This window comes from Lissotriton helveticus, chromosome 7, assembly GCF_964261635.1.
Source record: "Lissotriton helveticus chromosome 7, aLisHel1.1, whole genome shotgun sequence".
Taxonomy (NCBI): Eukaryota; Metazoa; Chordata; class Amphibia; order Caudata; family Salamandridae; genus Lissotriton; species Lissotriton helveticus.
In genome coordinates, this window is record NC_136068.1 from 1,625,117,462 (window position 1) to 1,625,131,392 (window position 13,931).

Below are 13,931 nucleotides of genomic sequence, written 5' to 3' on the forward strand. Positions count from 1 at the left end.
ATGAATTTTATCGCACTTTGTATTTTTAAACATTTGCAATGTTGTATACTGTAATTTTATTGTGTATTCTTTTATGACATCTTTTTGTCGAAATAAAGACGAAATGAATGAATGAATGATAACCTCCTAAATTCTCTCCCAGTGAAAATAAGACTTATTGAAAACTCTTACAGTTCAGGAAAGCTGGCAAGAGCTCGTCCCATAATGGTAACACGATCACTAAATCTAACCATAGCAAAATGACGGCAAGAATTACTATGATGCTCGAGGGTATGTACTACAGCAATATTGTACCATCTGAAGCTCCCAGAGACCATCAGATGATACCTTCTTCCAACCATCATCACAGAGGTTCAAACATGCATCCAAGTAAATCTCAAGGGACTCATAGAAGAGCACACTCTGCTACAGGCTGGCACCACTTCAGACCATTTCTGCCTATGAGAAGAAAGGCTTCAGTGTGATACCTTCTCCACACAGATGGAATAGCTAATAACCATTCAAAACCAACATGGAACTCACGAAGCATGCAAGAACCTGGTACTGTAGAAAAAGTACCACCAGCATACGATGGACATGCAGCAGTGTTTCAGGCTATTTTCAGTCTCTGTAAGATCAGGAGAAAAATGTGCTACTGCTATTAGTCTGCTTATAGCTCACTAAAATGAAAATGTGTCTATTCTGCACTTGTCTGTGATGACAGTGCCACTGGCACACACTGTAACTGTCTCTCAACCTACCACTTCGTCATTAAATATCTTTAAGGCACACCCAGTTTAAAATGTATTCTTCAAGTGAGTTTACTTATCCCGCTGTGTAGACTGCACCCTTTATTCTCCTAATGCTCTTATGAATGTAAAGGAATTTGATCTCTCTCATTTGGCTCAATGCCTTAAAATTGTGATGTGCAACTACTCTCATTACAATCGTGTGCAACCCACCTAAACTGAAATATTTTTTAGGTAAACTTTATATTACTAGTGAGACCAAAATAAAGTATAATTAGCTGAATTATTTTTATTACATCATTCAATCAATATACTTTCCTATACTTGTACCTATACTTGTATTAGCCTGAAGTGTAACATGAAGTACTGTTAGGACTAACAGGTCCTTCTTCATCAAAACCTGCACATCATACTACCTCGGGCGGCTCCATTTCCTAGCATTCAATCTAAGAATGTGCTTCTGTCACCCCTGAATCAACTCTTATAGCACATACCAAGACTGGCTGTACAATGCCCTTAAAAACGGAGCGACCTGTATCTCACCTGGCAAGACCTAAAAAGAAGATGTATTCTACATCTACCAAGGGTGATATCAACAACGCCTATTTTGTGAAGTGTAGCCTGCTCTGTGGATGCAATGACTTTGTTAATGCCTTGCCTACACTCAATGAAATGCACCTAAATGGACTGTGTTCTTTTCTAAAAAGTCCTAACAATGTGAAGAAGTAAATTCTCAAAGATCCTGGCCACACCTCCTTGGGCAGTACCATGTCATCCAAACGATCTCTTAGAATGGCTTATCTCTCATTCCAAGGGTGAGTGGGCATGACTGGTCGCGTAATGCTAATTCCTATAGGTTGGTATTTAGACACCCAGAGGGAGTCATTAAGATACATACATTGCTTGGTGCCAACAGCAGATCCTCGGTTCCACTCCATGACGCTTACATCTCGGCACATGCAATGGAGGTCATGCAAAGCCCATTTCTATTGTTGCCTGGGGAAGTCTTTGATCATACTCAATCAATACTCAATGAATGGTGACATAATGCACTTTCCTTTTGGATGCTCCTTCACCACCACAGGGTGCTAATACATTCGGTTATAACTGCACCTTAAATGGTGTCAGTCAACTGACCTGACCTACATGTTAAAAGATCCTTTACAGACAGCAGGGTTGAATATTGTCTGCTACTTATACACGTGTTGGCTCTGCTACATGTCTACATAAATTCTGTAAGAACAGTCTCTGTCATACATTCATGATACTAAACCACATCCCATTTAGTCCTCTAAGCACTCACACACTGCCAACTCATTCACACAACAGCACTTAAAGGTAAGGGTCCTATCCCTGATTCCATTTCACTTCAGATTTACGGACAATGCAGCAACAAAAGTATAGCTCTGGTTTTCACACACAATATTGTTACGCTATAACATTGTAATACAATATGGTGTTTGCATGAGTTTGTGTGTGTGATATGTACCTATGTGGTATGACTCTGTACCTGTACAAAGTTGCTCTCAAACACTGGTGCGTACTTGAAGGGGTCATACTCGCCCTCATACAACTGTGACTGCAGCTCTCCCATTTCAGGGAGAAAGAGCTTTAAATCTTGACCATATGTCATCCATTCATCTTTGTTGGTGAAGGGCATGCTCATCATAGCTCACCTCCTGAAACAAGAAAGAAAAAGGTAAATCAGGACTTTGTATCCTGGGAGAGAATGTACAAAGGGGAGAAAACACAATCTGCCAGAGATTGCACATTTATGAGTCTGAGAGAGCTTGAGAGACACAGAACACATTAGGGAATGCACATCTGTGAGCAACTACAGAGCTCCAGGTAAAGATTGCATAACTGATGAAGAGGTGAAGAGACTGTACACCTGGGACAGACTTTGCACCCGGAAGACGTTGTGTACATGGCACTGACAGTACAAATGGGAGAGAATACAGCCTGCTAGAGACTGTACGTTATCGAGTCTGCAAGCCTGACAGACATTATAGAGAATGCATATAAGTGTGAATATGTACAGCTGGTACATGCTGCAACGTGGAAGAGACTGTACAACTAGAGGAGACTTTACACCTGGAAATGACTGTGTACAAGGGACAGAATATAACATAACTTGGGAGAGACTGTGCAACTGAAAGGGACAGGACACCTGCTGGACACCAGGAAGAATGATACACCAGGTAAAGTCTCCAGGAAGAGAATGAACACTTATGAGACCTTGGACAATTGGAAGAGACCTACACCTGGGAGAAGTTGCACACTTGGGAAAGATGGCAAAAGTGGGAAAGAAGACATAACTAGGGGAGTGAACAACTTATAGCACATGCAACAGCAGCCTGGCCCTCTGGCTCATACAGGAAATACAGAAAACAAGCACTGGCAAACCAAACAGATGGAGGGAGCCAGTAGGAGTGGACAGAGAGGGTTATAATTGTAACCTTCTCCCTCATGCAGTTTAACGCATCAAGTGTTAATTTAGAGGCATTGAGTTTACTTAATCAGAATGAAAAGATGGCCTTTCAGAACAACATATGTGTTTTCAGGAGAAGCAAGATGCTGTTTTTTGTGACCACTGAATTATTCACCAATGTACGAATGGGTCGGTTCACAAAATAAGAAATCAGGGTGCGCTGTAATCAAATCTCATGCATTTTAGTGAGCAAATGGCAAATTGGAATTTACTCAGATTGGAGGCCATCACTTTGATGGCGGCCCGCTGTAGTCAGCAGACCACCGTATTTGTGATCACTTTAAAAATATATATTTTTTAATTACATGCAGCCAGTTTTCCTTAAAGAAGGCAGACCTGTATTTAAAAAGAAATGTTAACTTTTTTCTGTTTGTTTCAGAGTTGGTAAGAACCTTTTTTTCAACATTCACATTTAGCGATTCTGAAACACTTCTACGAAAAGCTAAATGTGTTTAGTACAGGGGAAAAATGTTTTGCATTTCCAAAGCCTCTGACTTACAGATTTGGATGATTTTTAAATGTTTAATGTTAAACCCCTTCGTACATGAGCCGAAAAGATACTGCATTTCTGAATGCTAACCAATGACGATATATGGGTGCTATTTTGTACTGGGTTGGTTACTTAGCAATGCCATTTGCTTGGTAACATAGAGAACTTGCTGCTATTGATGTGGAGGCATTTGGTCATGTATATTGATAAAGCTTCTTTAGGACATTGTTGTCACTAATGTAGTCTTCAGTCCAGTCTATAAGACTAGTGCAAAACTTCACTGGAAGAATAAGCATGAAAAAAATGAAAGGAGACGGAAAATATATCAGTGATAATACCCAATTTATTAGAACTGGCTATGCTGAAAAAACCACAACTTGGCACCATAATTTTCACATTTTAATTGGGAAAAGGTGAACCTGGCACAATCCTTGATTTGGTCAGACTCAATCAAGTGTACCTAAATATTTGAATTATTTCTTAAGGGCCGCTGCAGGGCTGGCTGTCTAATTTGTAGCCTTTTTGGCAAATTTGTAAAATATCATGCAAATCAAACGGCTGTACTTCTAGGAGATTTGCTACACATGCAGGAAAGATCCCATAATAGCAAGTTCAAGCATTTGAATGACTGGACACCTGTCAGTTTTGCACATCTGAAAGAGAATTCCTATTTGATTGAACATATACGTGCATTCCTGCACAAACAGCCAAGCCTGAATATCTTTTTAATGCACATTTGGGAATAAAGTATGTGTTTTTCAGAAAAAGCCATGGAGCAAGACCTCTGACCTCCTGGTCAGTCCCTGCTCTCCTACTGGGCAGCGCCCCCGTTAGGGCTCTGCCCTTAGCGCTGCTTGAGCTCCTTGCCAGGTAGGTGTTCTACACCCTCCTCCGCCTGCAGGCTCCTGCCTGCGCCTCATCCCCGGTGGTCTAGTGAAAAAGCACCCTGCTCTTCTGCTATACCGCTCTGTTCTGTGTCCTTTTTGACTTATTTGCCTTTTTCTCTTGTTTGCCTTTTTCCTTTGCTTTGCATCTTCCCTTTTTTGTTTTCTTTCCCTTGCTTCCTGTGCTCCCCGCTGCTGCTGCCCCCACAGCCCCCACCCTCATCGTGTCGCTCCCGCCTCCCAGCTGATCCCCCTCCCCCGACCCCAAGAAGAGCAAGACGACTCACTGCTCTGCTACAGCACAGGTCCATCGTTAAGGCTCTGCCCTTAGCGCCACTTGAGCTACTTGCCATGTAGGTGTTCGAGGCCCTCCTCCACACGCAGGCTCCTGCCTGCGCCTCATCCCTGGTGGTTAGTGGAAGAACACCCTGATCTACTGCTATTCCGCTCTGTTCTGTGTCGTTTTTGCCTTTGTTTATTGTTTGCCTTTTTTCTGTGACTTTTTCTCTTTCTCTTTACCTTTCTCTTTGCCTTTTATCTTTTTGCCTCCTTTCCCTTGCTTCCCGCGCTCCCCATCGCCTGCGGCCCTTCTCCCCAGCATGTTGCTCCCACCTCCCAGCTGATCACCCTCTCTCCAACCCCTACTTAATGGCGGCTGCTGCACAGCCAAGCCTCAGGCATGCCAAAGGCAAGCCTGCTGCGCCCGTCCACAACCCGACCGCGCCCAGCGCCAGGGACCCTGGTCACTCGACCCCCCAACCACTGCAACCCAGCACTCTCCATGCAATCAACCCCGGACGCAACAACAACTGCTACCTCTCAATGCCGAGCAACACCCAAGGCCCGTTCTCCTGCCGACACTGCCGCCGCACCTTCACCCACCTCCGGACCCTGGCAGCAACCCCCAAGCTACCGGAAGCCACCGCACACAAACCACTGAGCTACATCCTCATCAACGTACGCTCCCTGCACAGACACGCCATAGAAATCGGGGACCTCCTCAACAATAACACACTCAACGTTGCCTTCCTCAGAGACCTATCGACAACATATAAATGTACCTTGAGGAATCGTTTTAACTCTTATTTCATTATTTAAACATTGTCACATTTGTGAACACAATTTATAAGAATCAGGGAATTTCTCACAACATGATTTTTATATGGATACTTTTTTAATCCAAAAATGTTTTCAATAAATAACTAGCAAGAATGCCAACTTAAAAACTACTGGTAATATCTGTTTGCTCAACAGTAGTGATACAACACCTTTTGTATTTCTATACATATGGGACATCAACCCATATGCTGAGATAGTGAGACTAGAACAATCTAGAATCATCCCCCGTGGGCACTCGTTAAATCGTCTTCTGAATGAGGAAGACTTCCAGTTTGAGGTTTTTCTCAAATGTTCATTTTATTTCATGATTGACATTTAAAGTCTTTTTTGATTATTTTTGCAAACAATTTGATAATATCAGGCAATGTCCATTTCAAAATCACCAATGCATTTCGGGCATTAGATTCATGCCCTTCATCAGGGAGACGACACTACAAAAGATATATGATGAGTGACTGTTAATATATGATTAAAAACGGGTAAACAAACAGTTAAAGCAACATGGTTAACTCATTAGCATTAGGCTAAAAATGTAATGTACTAGTCAGTTGTTAAATTGGTTGGACTTCGTTGTACCAAAGACAGGTTATTGCAACAGAAAACATTCAAATAAAGAACAGTGTGTCAGTGTCACTTACATGCCTTTCCAAATCAGAGGTTCGAAGTCTAGAAGGAAAGTAAAGGGACTGGTTTACTATTAGTGCGGTCTGCGCGGTCTAAAAGCGTTATTAGAGGGATGGTCAGTGAGAAAAACGTTGGGATAAGACTAACCTGAATAGTTAGATTCCGGGTGTAAATAATCCAGTGCTCACTTCGGTAAATGCGGCACGAAGAAGACGCGCTTCCCTATTCAAACAGAGAGTTATCTGGTCATGTGGGTAGTCACATGACAAAAAGGATAGAAAAAAGACTAAACGTAGTTGGGTGGTTCCACTCGCTAAAGCGAGGGTAGATATCCATCTGCAGCTAGATGCCCACTCCAAAAGGTAAAACAATTTAGCACGAACTCATGTTTACCAGTTGGCAATATAATCTGGAGTATGCTACGCAAAAAAAATAAAAAAATAAAAAAATGAAATTAAAATCAAAGGACTCGATCCACTGTGTGTTGCATGTGGGGAGTGTGAGGTTGAGAGATTAGTCTGTTGCGCCACCGTAGTGGTGGATGGTATCAACGAGTGTTAGACCATAAGCCTAATGTTAGTTAGGGATGAGTGTGATGAGTGTCCTGTGTGAAATATACCAACGCAATAGGCACAATAAATGATCATAGGAGCAATTAATTACAGGTAACATGCAAGTTCAATTCTCTCATTCAAGCCCATTGGCTTCTGGGTTGACAGTTTCTGGATCCATTGATTTTCTCTGCGGAGTAGATGGCTGGAATTGTCACGACCTTCAATTTTAGGAACAGTTTCCAACACAATGAATTTGATCTGTGAAATGTTATGTTTCTCTTCCGTGAAGTGCAGTGATAAGGCTGATTTGATATTTTTTAGTCTGATGTTTGACTTATGTTCAGTTAAGCGCACTTTGATGCGGCGCTCAGTCTTGCCCACATACATCTTGCCACACGGGCAACGTATCCCGTATATTAGGTTGCTTGATTCACAAGTTGCATTAACCTTGAGTTTGATTCGATGGCCTTTGGATGGGTGGTTTATGCTACTGCCTCTGATGATGTTATTACAGTGACCGCAGTTGAGGCACGGTCTAGTACCAGAGTAAGTGGTCTTGTCCGTGCTGGGGTTTTGTAGGATTTCTCCCAGGTTCTTAGCTCTGCTGAAAGCAAAAAGTGGTGGTTGGCTAAATGATTGTTTAAAATCAGGTTCAAGATTCAGAATTGACCAATGTTTGCGAATGATTTGTTTGTATCTTTTGCTGGCTGTTGAAAATTTTGATACCGCCACTATCCGTGACTGTTCTGTTTGTGGTTTGTAAGTGAGTAAGGTGGTTCTGTTGATGTTGTCAATTCTCTGTCTAGCTTGATTGACCACAGATGGCGGATACCCTCTTGCTAGAAACTTGCTAGTCATTTCTTGTAGTCGTACCTCCAAAGTGGTTTCATCCGATGTTATTCTCTTCACTCTCGCCATTTGGGAGAATGGTAAATTGTTGATTAGGTTTGGTTCATGAAAACTAGAGTGTAGCAGCATGTTATTTCTATCCGTAGGTTTCACGTAAAGGTCCGTTGTGAATCCCATGGGGGTTCTTGTCACTTTAACATCCAGGAAATTGACTTCAGTATTGGATGTGACCCATGTCAGTTGGATGCGTTGGTCGATGTCATTGAACTTCATCAGAGCATTGATGAGTTTCTCTTCGGTGTTAGTCCAAACGATGAAGAGATCATCGATGTATCTCACGATCATTTTCAGGTTGTCAGTCCATTCCTTATTAGATAGAATGTGTTGGTTCTCATACCACTGCATGAAGATGTTAGCATACACGGGCGCTGCCGAATTGCCCATTGCCATCCCGGTGAGTTGTTGGTACCAGGTGTTGTCTATTTTGAAGTAACTATGATATAGTATAAAGTACATCAGTTCCATAAGGAAAGTTTGGAGGTCTCGATCCAATTCAGTTTGAAGGAGGGCTGCTTCCATCGCTTCAATGCCCATGTCGTGAGGTATGCTAGTATACAGACTCCGTACGTCTGCAGTGCATAGGATGATGTTTTCTGAGGGGTTCAGGGTCACCTTCTGGAGTTTTAGAAGAAATTGAGACGTGTCTTTGATGTATGTTTGCATTGTCTGTACCGTGGGTTGCATGTATCTATCCAGTAGTTGTCCGATAGGTTCGTGGAGACTGCCTCGTGTGGACACGATCGGTCGCATGGGTGGATCAAATGTGTTCTTGTGGATCTTAGGGACCAGTCTAAGTGTTGGACTTCTGGGATGCAGGGTTATCAAGAAATTCTTCGTCCTCTCGTTTATGGTGCCGTTCGTGAATGCTGTATCAATTATGGATTTGAGGTTTTTTGAATATTCTGAAGTTGGGTTGTAGTCCAATCTTCTATAGGTGTTGATATCCGTGATATGTTCCATGACTTTAGCATTATACATCTCGCTATTCATGATTACGATGGCTCCCCCTTTATCCGCTTTGGTGAAATTGATCAATTCATTAGAAGCCAGTTTTTTTAGAGTATCTAGATCCTTCTGAGTAGTGTTGCGACTTTTGGGTTTCTTGTGTGATATCTTGTGTAGGTCTTGTTTCACAAGGTTTTCAAATAAATCCAAGGTTTTGTGGCTGGTCGGTGCTTGGAAGGTACTGTGCGGTCGTAGTCCACGTAGTTGATCGCTGTCGGGTTGTGGGCGGTCCGGCACGATGTTGTCGAAGAAATGTCTCAATCTGAGTTTACGCATGAGTTTGAAAAAACTCACCTCCAGTTCTAGATTGTCAGTGGTGGCTGTAGGTACAAACGATGTTCCTTTCTGTAATAATGTCAGTTCATATGGGCTAAAATTGTAGTCGCTTATATTGATCACTAGTTGTTTTGTGGTAGATTCTTCTTGGTTCTTTTCTCCTTCTCCTTGTCCTTCTCCTTGTTTATGGCTGATGTACTTCGTGTAGTCGGTGGGTCCCTTTCTTTGTCTTTTCCTTGGCCCTCTCCGGGGTCTCCTTTTTGGGCCTGGCCCTGGTCTAAAAAAGGATTTATATCAGAGGTTTTGCTAGTGGTGGGTTCCTCCGTTGGTGTCTTATCATGAGGAGTACGGGTGGATTGAGGCTTGCGTGATCTCTGCGTGTCACTATCTGTGGAGGATGTGTCCGTGTTTGAGTTGTATGGGCGGTTTCTGCGTTTTTGTGCATAAATATCTGCCCATGTGTAGACTTCCCCAAGGCGGTAATCAAGAGTATCCCTTTTGTATTTGCGAATTTTTCGTTCGTTTATTTCCTTGGTGTGACGGTCTATTTGGTTTTTGATGTCTTCCAGAGTATTTTTAAGTTCATCCTCAGTCATCATCCTAGATAGTTCAGTTGAAGTTTCCTCAATCTCCGTGCTAAGTTCTTCTAGAATGTTGGATAGTTCCTGTATAATTAACAGAATCAGGTCTAATGAACATTTGTTCAATATTTCGTACCAACGTTCTTGAAATTTTTTTGAGTGCTTGCAGAGGGATGGTTTGAGTGCAATCCTCAGGCCACGTGGTATGCGTGCGTTCCGATGGTACCTTATGAGTGTACTTGCATGTAGTTGTTGGTTGGTTTTTCGTTTCGTGAGGTACAATAAATGTCTTATATTTTGCTCTTTAGATCGGCTTGTGCTGTCCTGCGTAAGTTCTTCCCTGATTAAGGAGTAAATCTGATCGGCATCTTTGGTTTCAAAAGCGAAAGTGGAGGCCCTAGCTTCCGTGCTTTTCGTGATATCGTCGTAGTTGCTCATAGTTAGTTTAAGGAGTTGTGATTAGGTGCGTGCCATCCGTCCCGTGGACTCTATGTGGACAATAATCTATTGGTGTTGGATGGATGCACAGCTCAAAAGTTATTTGATATTTGAACCAAATTTGGGGAGGGTTCTGGTGCACCAAAAGGGTGGCGTCGAGGGTCCCACGACGTCAATACAATGCTGAGATAGTGAGACTAGAACAATCTAGAATCATCCCCCGTGGGCACTCGTTAAATCGTCTTCTGAATGAGGAAGACTTCCAGTTTGAGGTTTTTCTCAAATGTTCATTTTATTTCATGATTGACATTTAAAGTCTTTTTTGATTATTTTTGCAAACAATTTGATAATATCAGGCAATGTCCATTTCAAAATCACCAATGCATTTCGGGCATTAGATTCATGCCCTTCATCAGGGAGACGACACTACAAAAGATATATGATGAGTGACTGTTAATATATGATTAAAAACGGGTAAACAAACAGTTAAAGCAACATGGTTAACTCATTAGCATTAGGCTAAAAATGTAATGTACTAGTCAGTTGTTAAATTGGTTGGACTTCGTTGTACCAAAGACAGGTTATTGCAACAGAAAACATTCAAATAAAGAACAGTGTGTCAGTGTCACTTACATGCCTTTCCAAATCAGAGGTTCGAAGTCTAGAAGGAAAGTAAAGGGACTGGTTTACTATTAGTGCGGTCTGCGCGGTCTAAAAGCGTTATTAGAGGGATGGTCAGTGAGAAAAACGTTGGGATAAGACTAACCTGAATAGTTAGATTCCGGGTGTAAATAATCCAGTGCTCACTTCGGTAAATGCGGCACGAAGAAGACGCGCTTCCCTATTCAAACAGAGAGTTATCTGGTCATGTGGGTAGTCACATGACAAAAAGGATAGAAAAAAGACTAAACGTAGTTGGGTGGTTCCACTCGCTAAAGCGAGGGTAGATATCCATCTGCAGCTAGATGCCCACTCCAAAAGGTAAAACAATTTAGCACGAACTCATGTTTACCAGTTGGCAATATAATCTGGAGTATGCTACGCAAAAAAAATAAAAAAATAAAAAAATGAAATTAAAATCAAAGGACTCGATCCACTGTGTGTTGCATGTGGGGAGTGTGAGGTTGAGAGATTAGTCTGTTGCGCCACCGTAGTGGTGGATGGTATCAACGAGTGTTAGACCATAAGCCTAATGTTAGTTAGGGATGAGTGTGATGAGTGTCCTGTGTGAAATATACCAACGCAATAGGCACAATAAATGATCATAGGAGCAATTAATTACAGGTAACATGCAAGTTCAATTCTCTCATTCAAGCCCATTGGCTTCTGGGTTGACAGTTTCTGGATCCATTGATTTTCTCTGCGGAGTAGATGGCTGGAATTGTCACGACCTTCAATTTTAGGAACAGTTTCCAACACAATGAATTTGATCTGTGAAATGTTATGTTTCTCTTCCGTGAAGTGCAGTGATAAGGCTGATTTGATATTTTTTAGTCTGATGTTTGACTTATGTTCAGTTAAGCGCACTTTGATGCGGCGCTCAGTCTTGCCCACATACATCTTGCCACACGGGCAACGTATCCCGTATATTAGGTTGCTTGATTCACAAGTTGCATTAACCTTGAGTTTGATTCGATGGCCTTTGGATGGGTGGTTTATGCTACTGCCTCTGATGATGTTATTACAGTGACCGCAGTTGAGGCACGGTCTAGTACCAGAGTAAGTGGTCTTGTCCGTGCTGGGGTTTTGTAGGATTTCTCCCAGGTTCTTAGCTCTGCTGAAAGCAAAAAGTGGTGGTTGGCTAAATGATTGTTTAAAATCAGGTTCAAGATTCAGAATTGACCAATGTTTGCGAATGATTTGTTTGTATCTTTTGCTGGCTGTTGAAAATTTTGATACCGCCACTATCCGTGACTGTTCTGTTTGTGGTTTGTAAGTGAGTAAGGTGGTTCTGTTGATGTTGTCAATTCTCTGTCTAGCTTGATTGACCACAGATGGCGGATACCCTCTTGCTAGAAACTTGCTAGTCATTTCTTGTAGTCGTACCTCCAAAGTGGTTTCATCCGATGTTATTCTCTTCACTCTCGCCATTTGGGAGAATGGTAAATTGTTGATTAGGTTTGGTTCATGAAAACTAGAGTGTAGCAGCATGTTATTTCTATCCGTAGGTTTCACGTAAAGGTCCGTTGTGAATCCCATGGGGGTTCTTGTCACTTTAACATCCAGGAAATTGACTTCAGTATTGGATGTGACCCATGTCAGTTGGATGCGTTGGTCGATGTCATTGAACTTCATCAGAGCATTGATGAGTTTCTCTTCGGTGTTAGTCCAAACGATGAAGAGATCATCGATGTATCTCACGATCATTTTCAGGTTGTCAGTCCATTCCTTATTAGATAGAATGTGTTGGTTCTCATACCACTGCATGAAGATGTTAGCATACACGGGCGCTGCCGAATTGCCCATTGCCATCCCGGTGAGTTGTTGGTACCAGGTGTTGTCTATTTTGAAGTAACTATGATATAGTATAAAGTACATCAGTTCCATAAGGAAAGTTTGGAGGTCTCGATCCAATTCAGTTTGAAGGAGGGCTGCTTCCATCGCTTCAATGCCCATGTCGTGAGGTATGCTAGTATACAGACTCCGTACGTCTGCAGTGCATAGGATGATGTTTTCTGAGGGGTTATCAAGAAATTCTTCGTCCTCTCGTTTATGGTGCCGTTCGTGAATGCTGTATCAATTATGGATTTGAGGTTTTTTGAATATTCTGAAGTTGGGTTGTAGTCCAATCTTCTATAGGTGTTGATATCCGTGATATGTTCCATGACTTTAGCATTATACATCTCGCTATTCATGATTACGATGGCTCCCCCTTTATCCGCTTTGGTGAAATTGATCAATTCATTAGAAGCCAGTTTTTTTAGAGTATCTAGATCCTTCTGAGTAGTGTTGCGACTTTTGGGTTTCTTGTGTGATATCTTGTGTAGGTCTTGTTTCACAAGGTTTTCAAATAAATCCAAGGTTTTGTGGCTGGTCGGTGCTTGGAAGGTACTGTGCGGTCGTAGTCCACGTAGTTGATCGCTGTCGGGTTGTGGGCGGTCCGGCACGATGTTGTCGAAGAAATGTCTCAATCTGAGTTTACGCATGAGTTTGAAAAAACTCACCTCCAGTTCTAGATTGTCAGTGGTGGCTGTAGGTACAAACGATGTTCCTTTCTGTAATAATGTCAGTTCATATGGGCTAAAATTGTAGTCGCTTATATTGATCACTAGTTGTTTTGTGGTAGATTCTTCTTGGTTCTTTTCTCCTTCTCCTTGTCCTTCTCCTTGTTTATGGCTGATGTACTTCGTGTAGTCGGTGGGTCCCTTTCTTTGTCTTTTCCTTGGCCCTCTCCGGGGTCTCCTTTTTGGGCCTGGCCCTGGTCTAAAAAAGGATTTATATCAGAGGTTTTGCTAGTGGTGGGTTCCTCCGTTGGTGTCTTATCATGAGGAGTACGGGTGGATTGAGGCTTGCGTGATCTCTGCGTGTCACTATCTGTGGAGGATGTGTCCGTGTTTGAGTTGTATGGGCGGTTTCTGCGTTTTTGTGCATAAATATCTGCCCATGTGTAGACTTCCCCAAGGCGGTAATCAAGAGTATCCCTTTTGTATTTGCGAATTTTTCGTTCGTTTATTTCCTTGGTGTGACGGTCTATTTGGTTTTTGATGTCTTCCAGAGTATTTTTAAGTTCATCCTCAGTCATCATCCTAGATAGTTCAGTTGAAGTTTCCTCAATCTCCGTGCTAAGTTCTTCTAGAATGTTGGATAGTTCCTGTATAATTAACAGAATCAG

The 13,931-nt window shown here is 42.2% G+C and overlaps 1 protein-coding gene across 6 annotated transcripts in view; it reads right to left on the bottom strand.

Annotated features, from left to right (window-relative positions):
• The window catches only part of GARIN5A (golgi associated RAB2 interactor 5A), a 341,662-nt gene that overhangs the window by 216,768 nt on the left and 110,963 nt on the right, over nucleotides 1-13,931 (bottom strand). For all 6 annotated transcript variants that reach the window (XM_078655307.1, XM_078655308.1, XM_078655304.1 and 3 more), the window contains one exon: nucleotides 2,239-2,407. In XM_078655307.1, coding sequence (XP_078511433.1) covers nucleotides 2,239-2,397 — 159 coding nt within the window. In that variant the 5' untranslated portion in view covers nucleotides 2,398-2,407. The remainder of the gene's footprint in view (nucleotides 1-2,238; nucleotides 2,408-13,931) is intronic.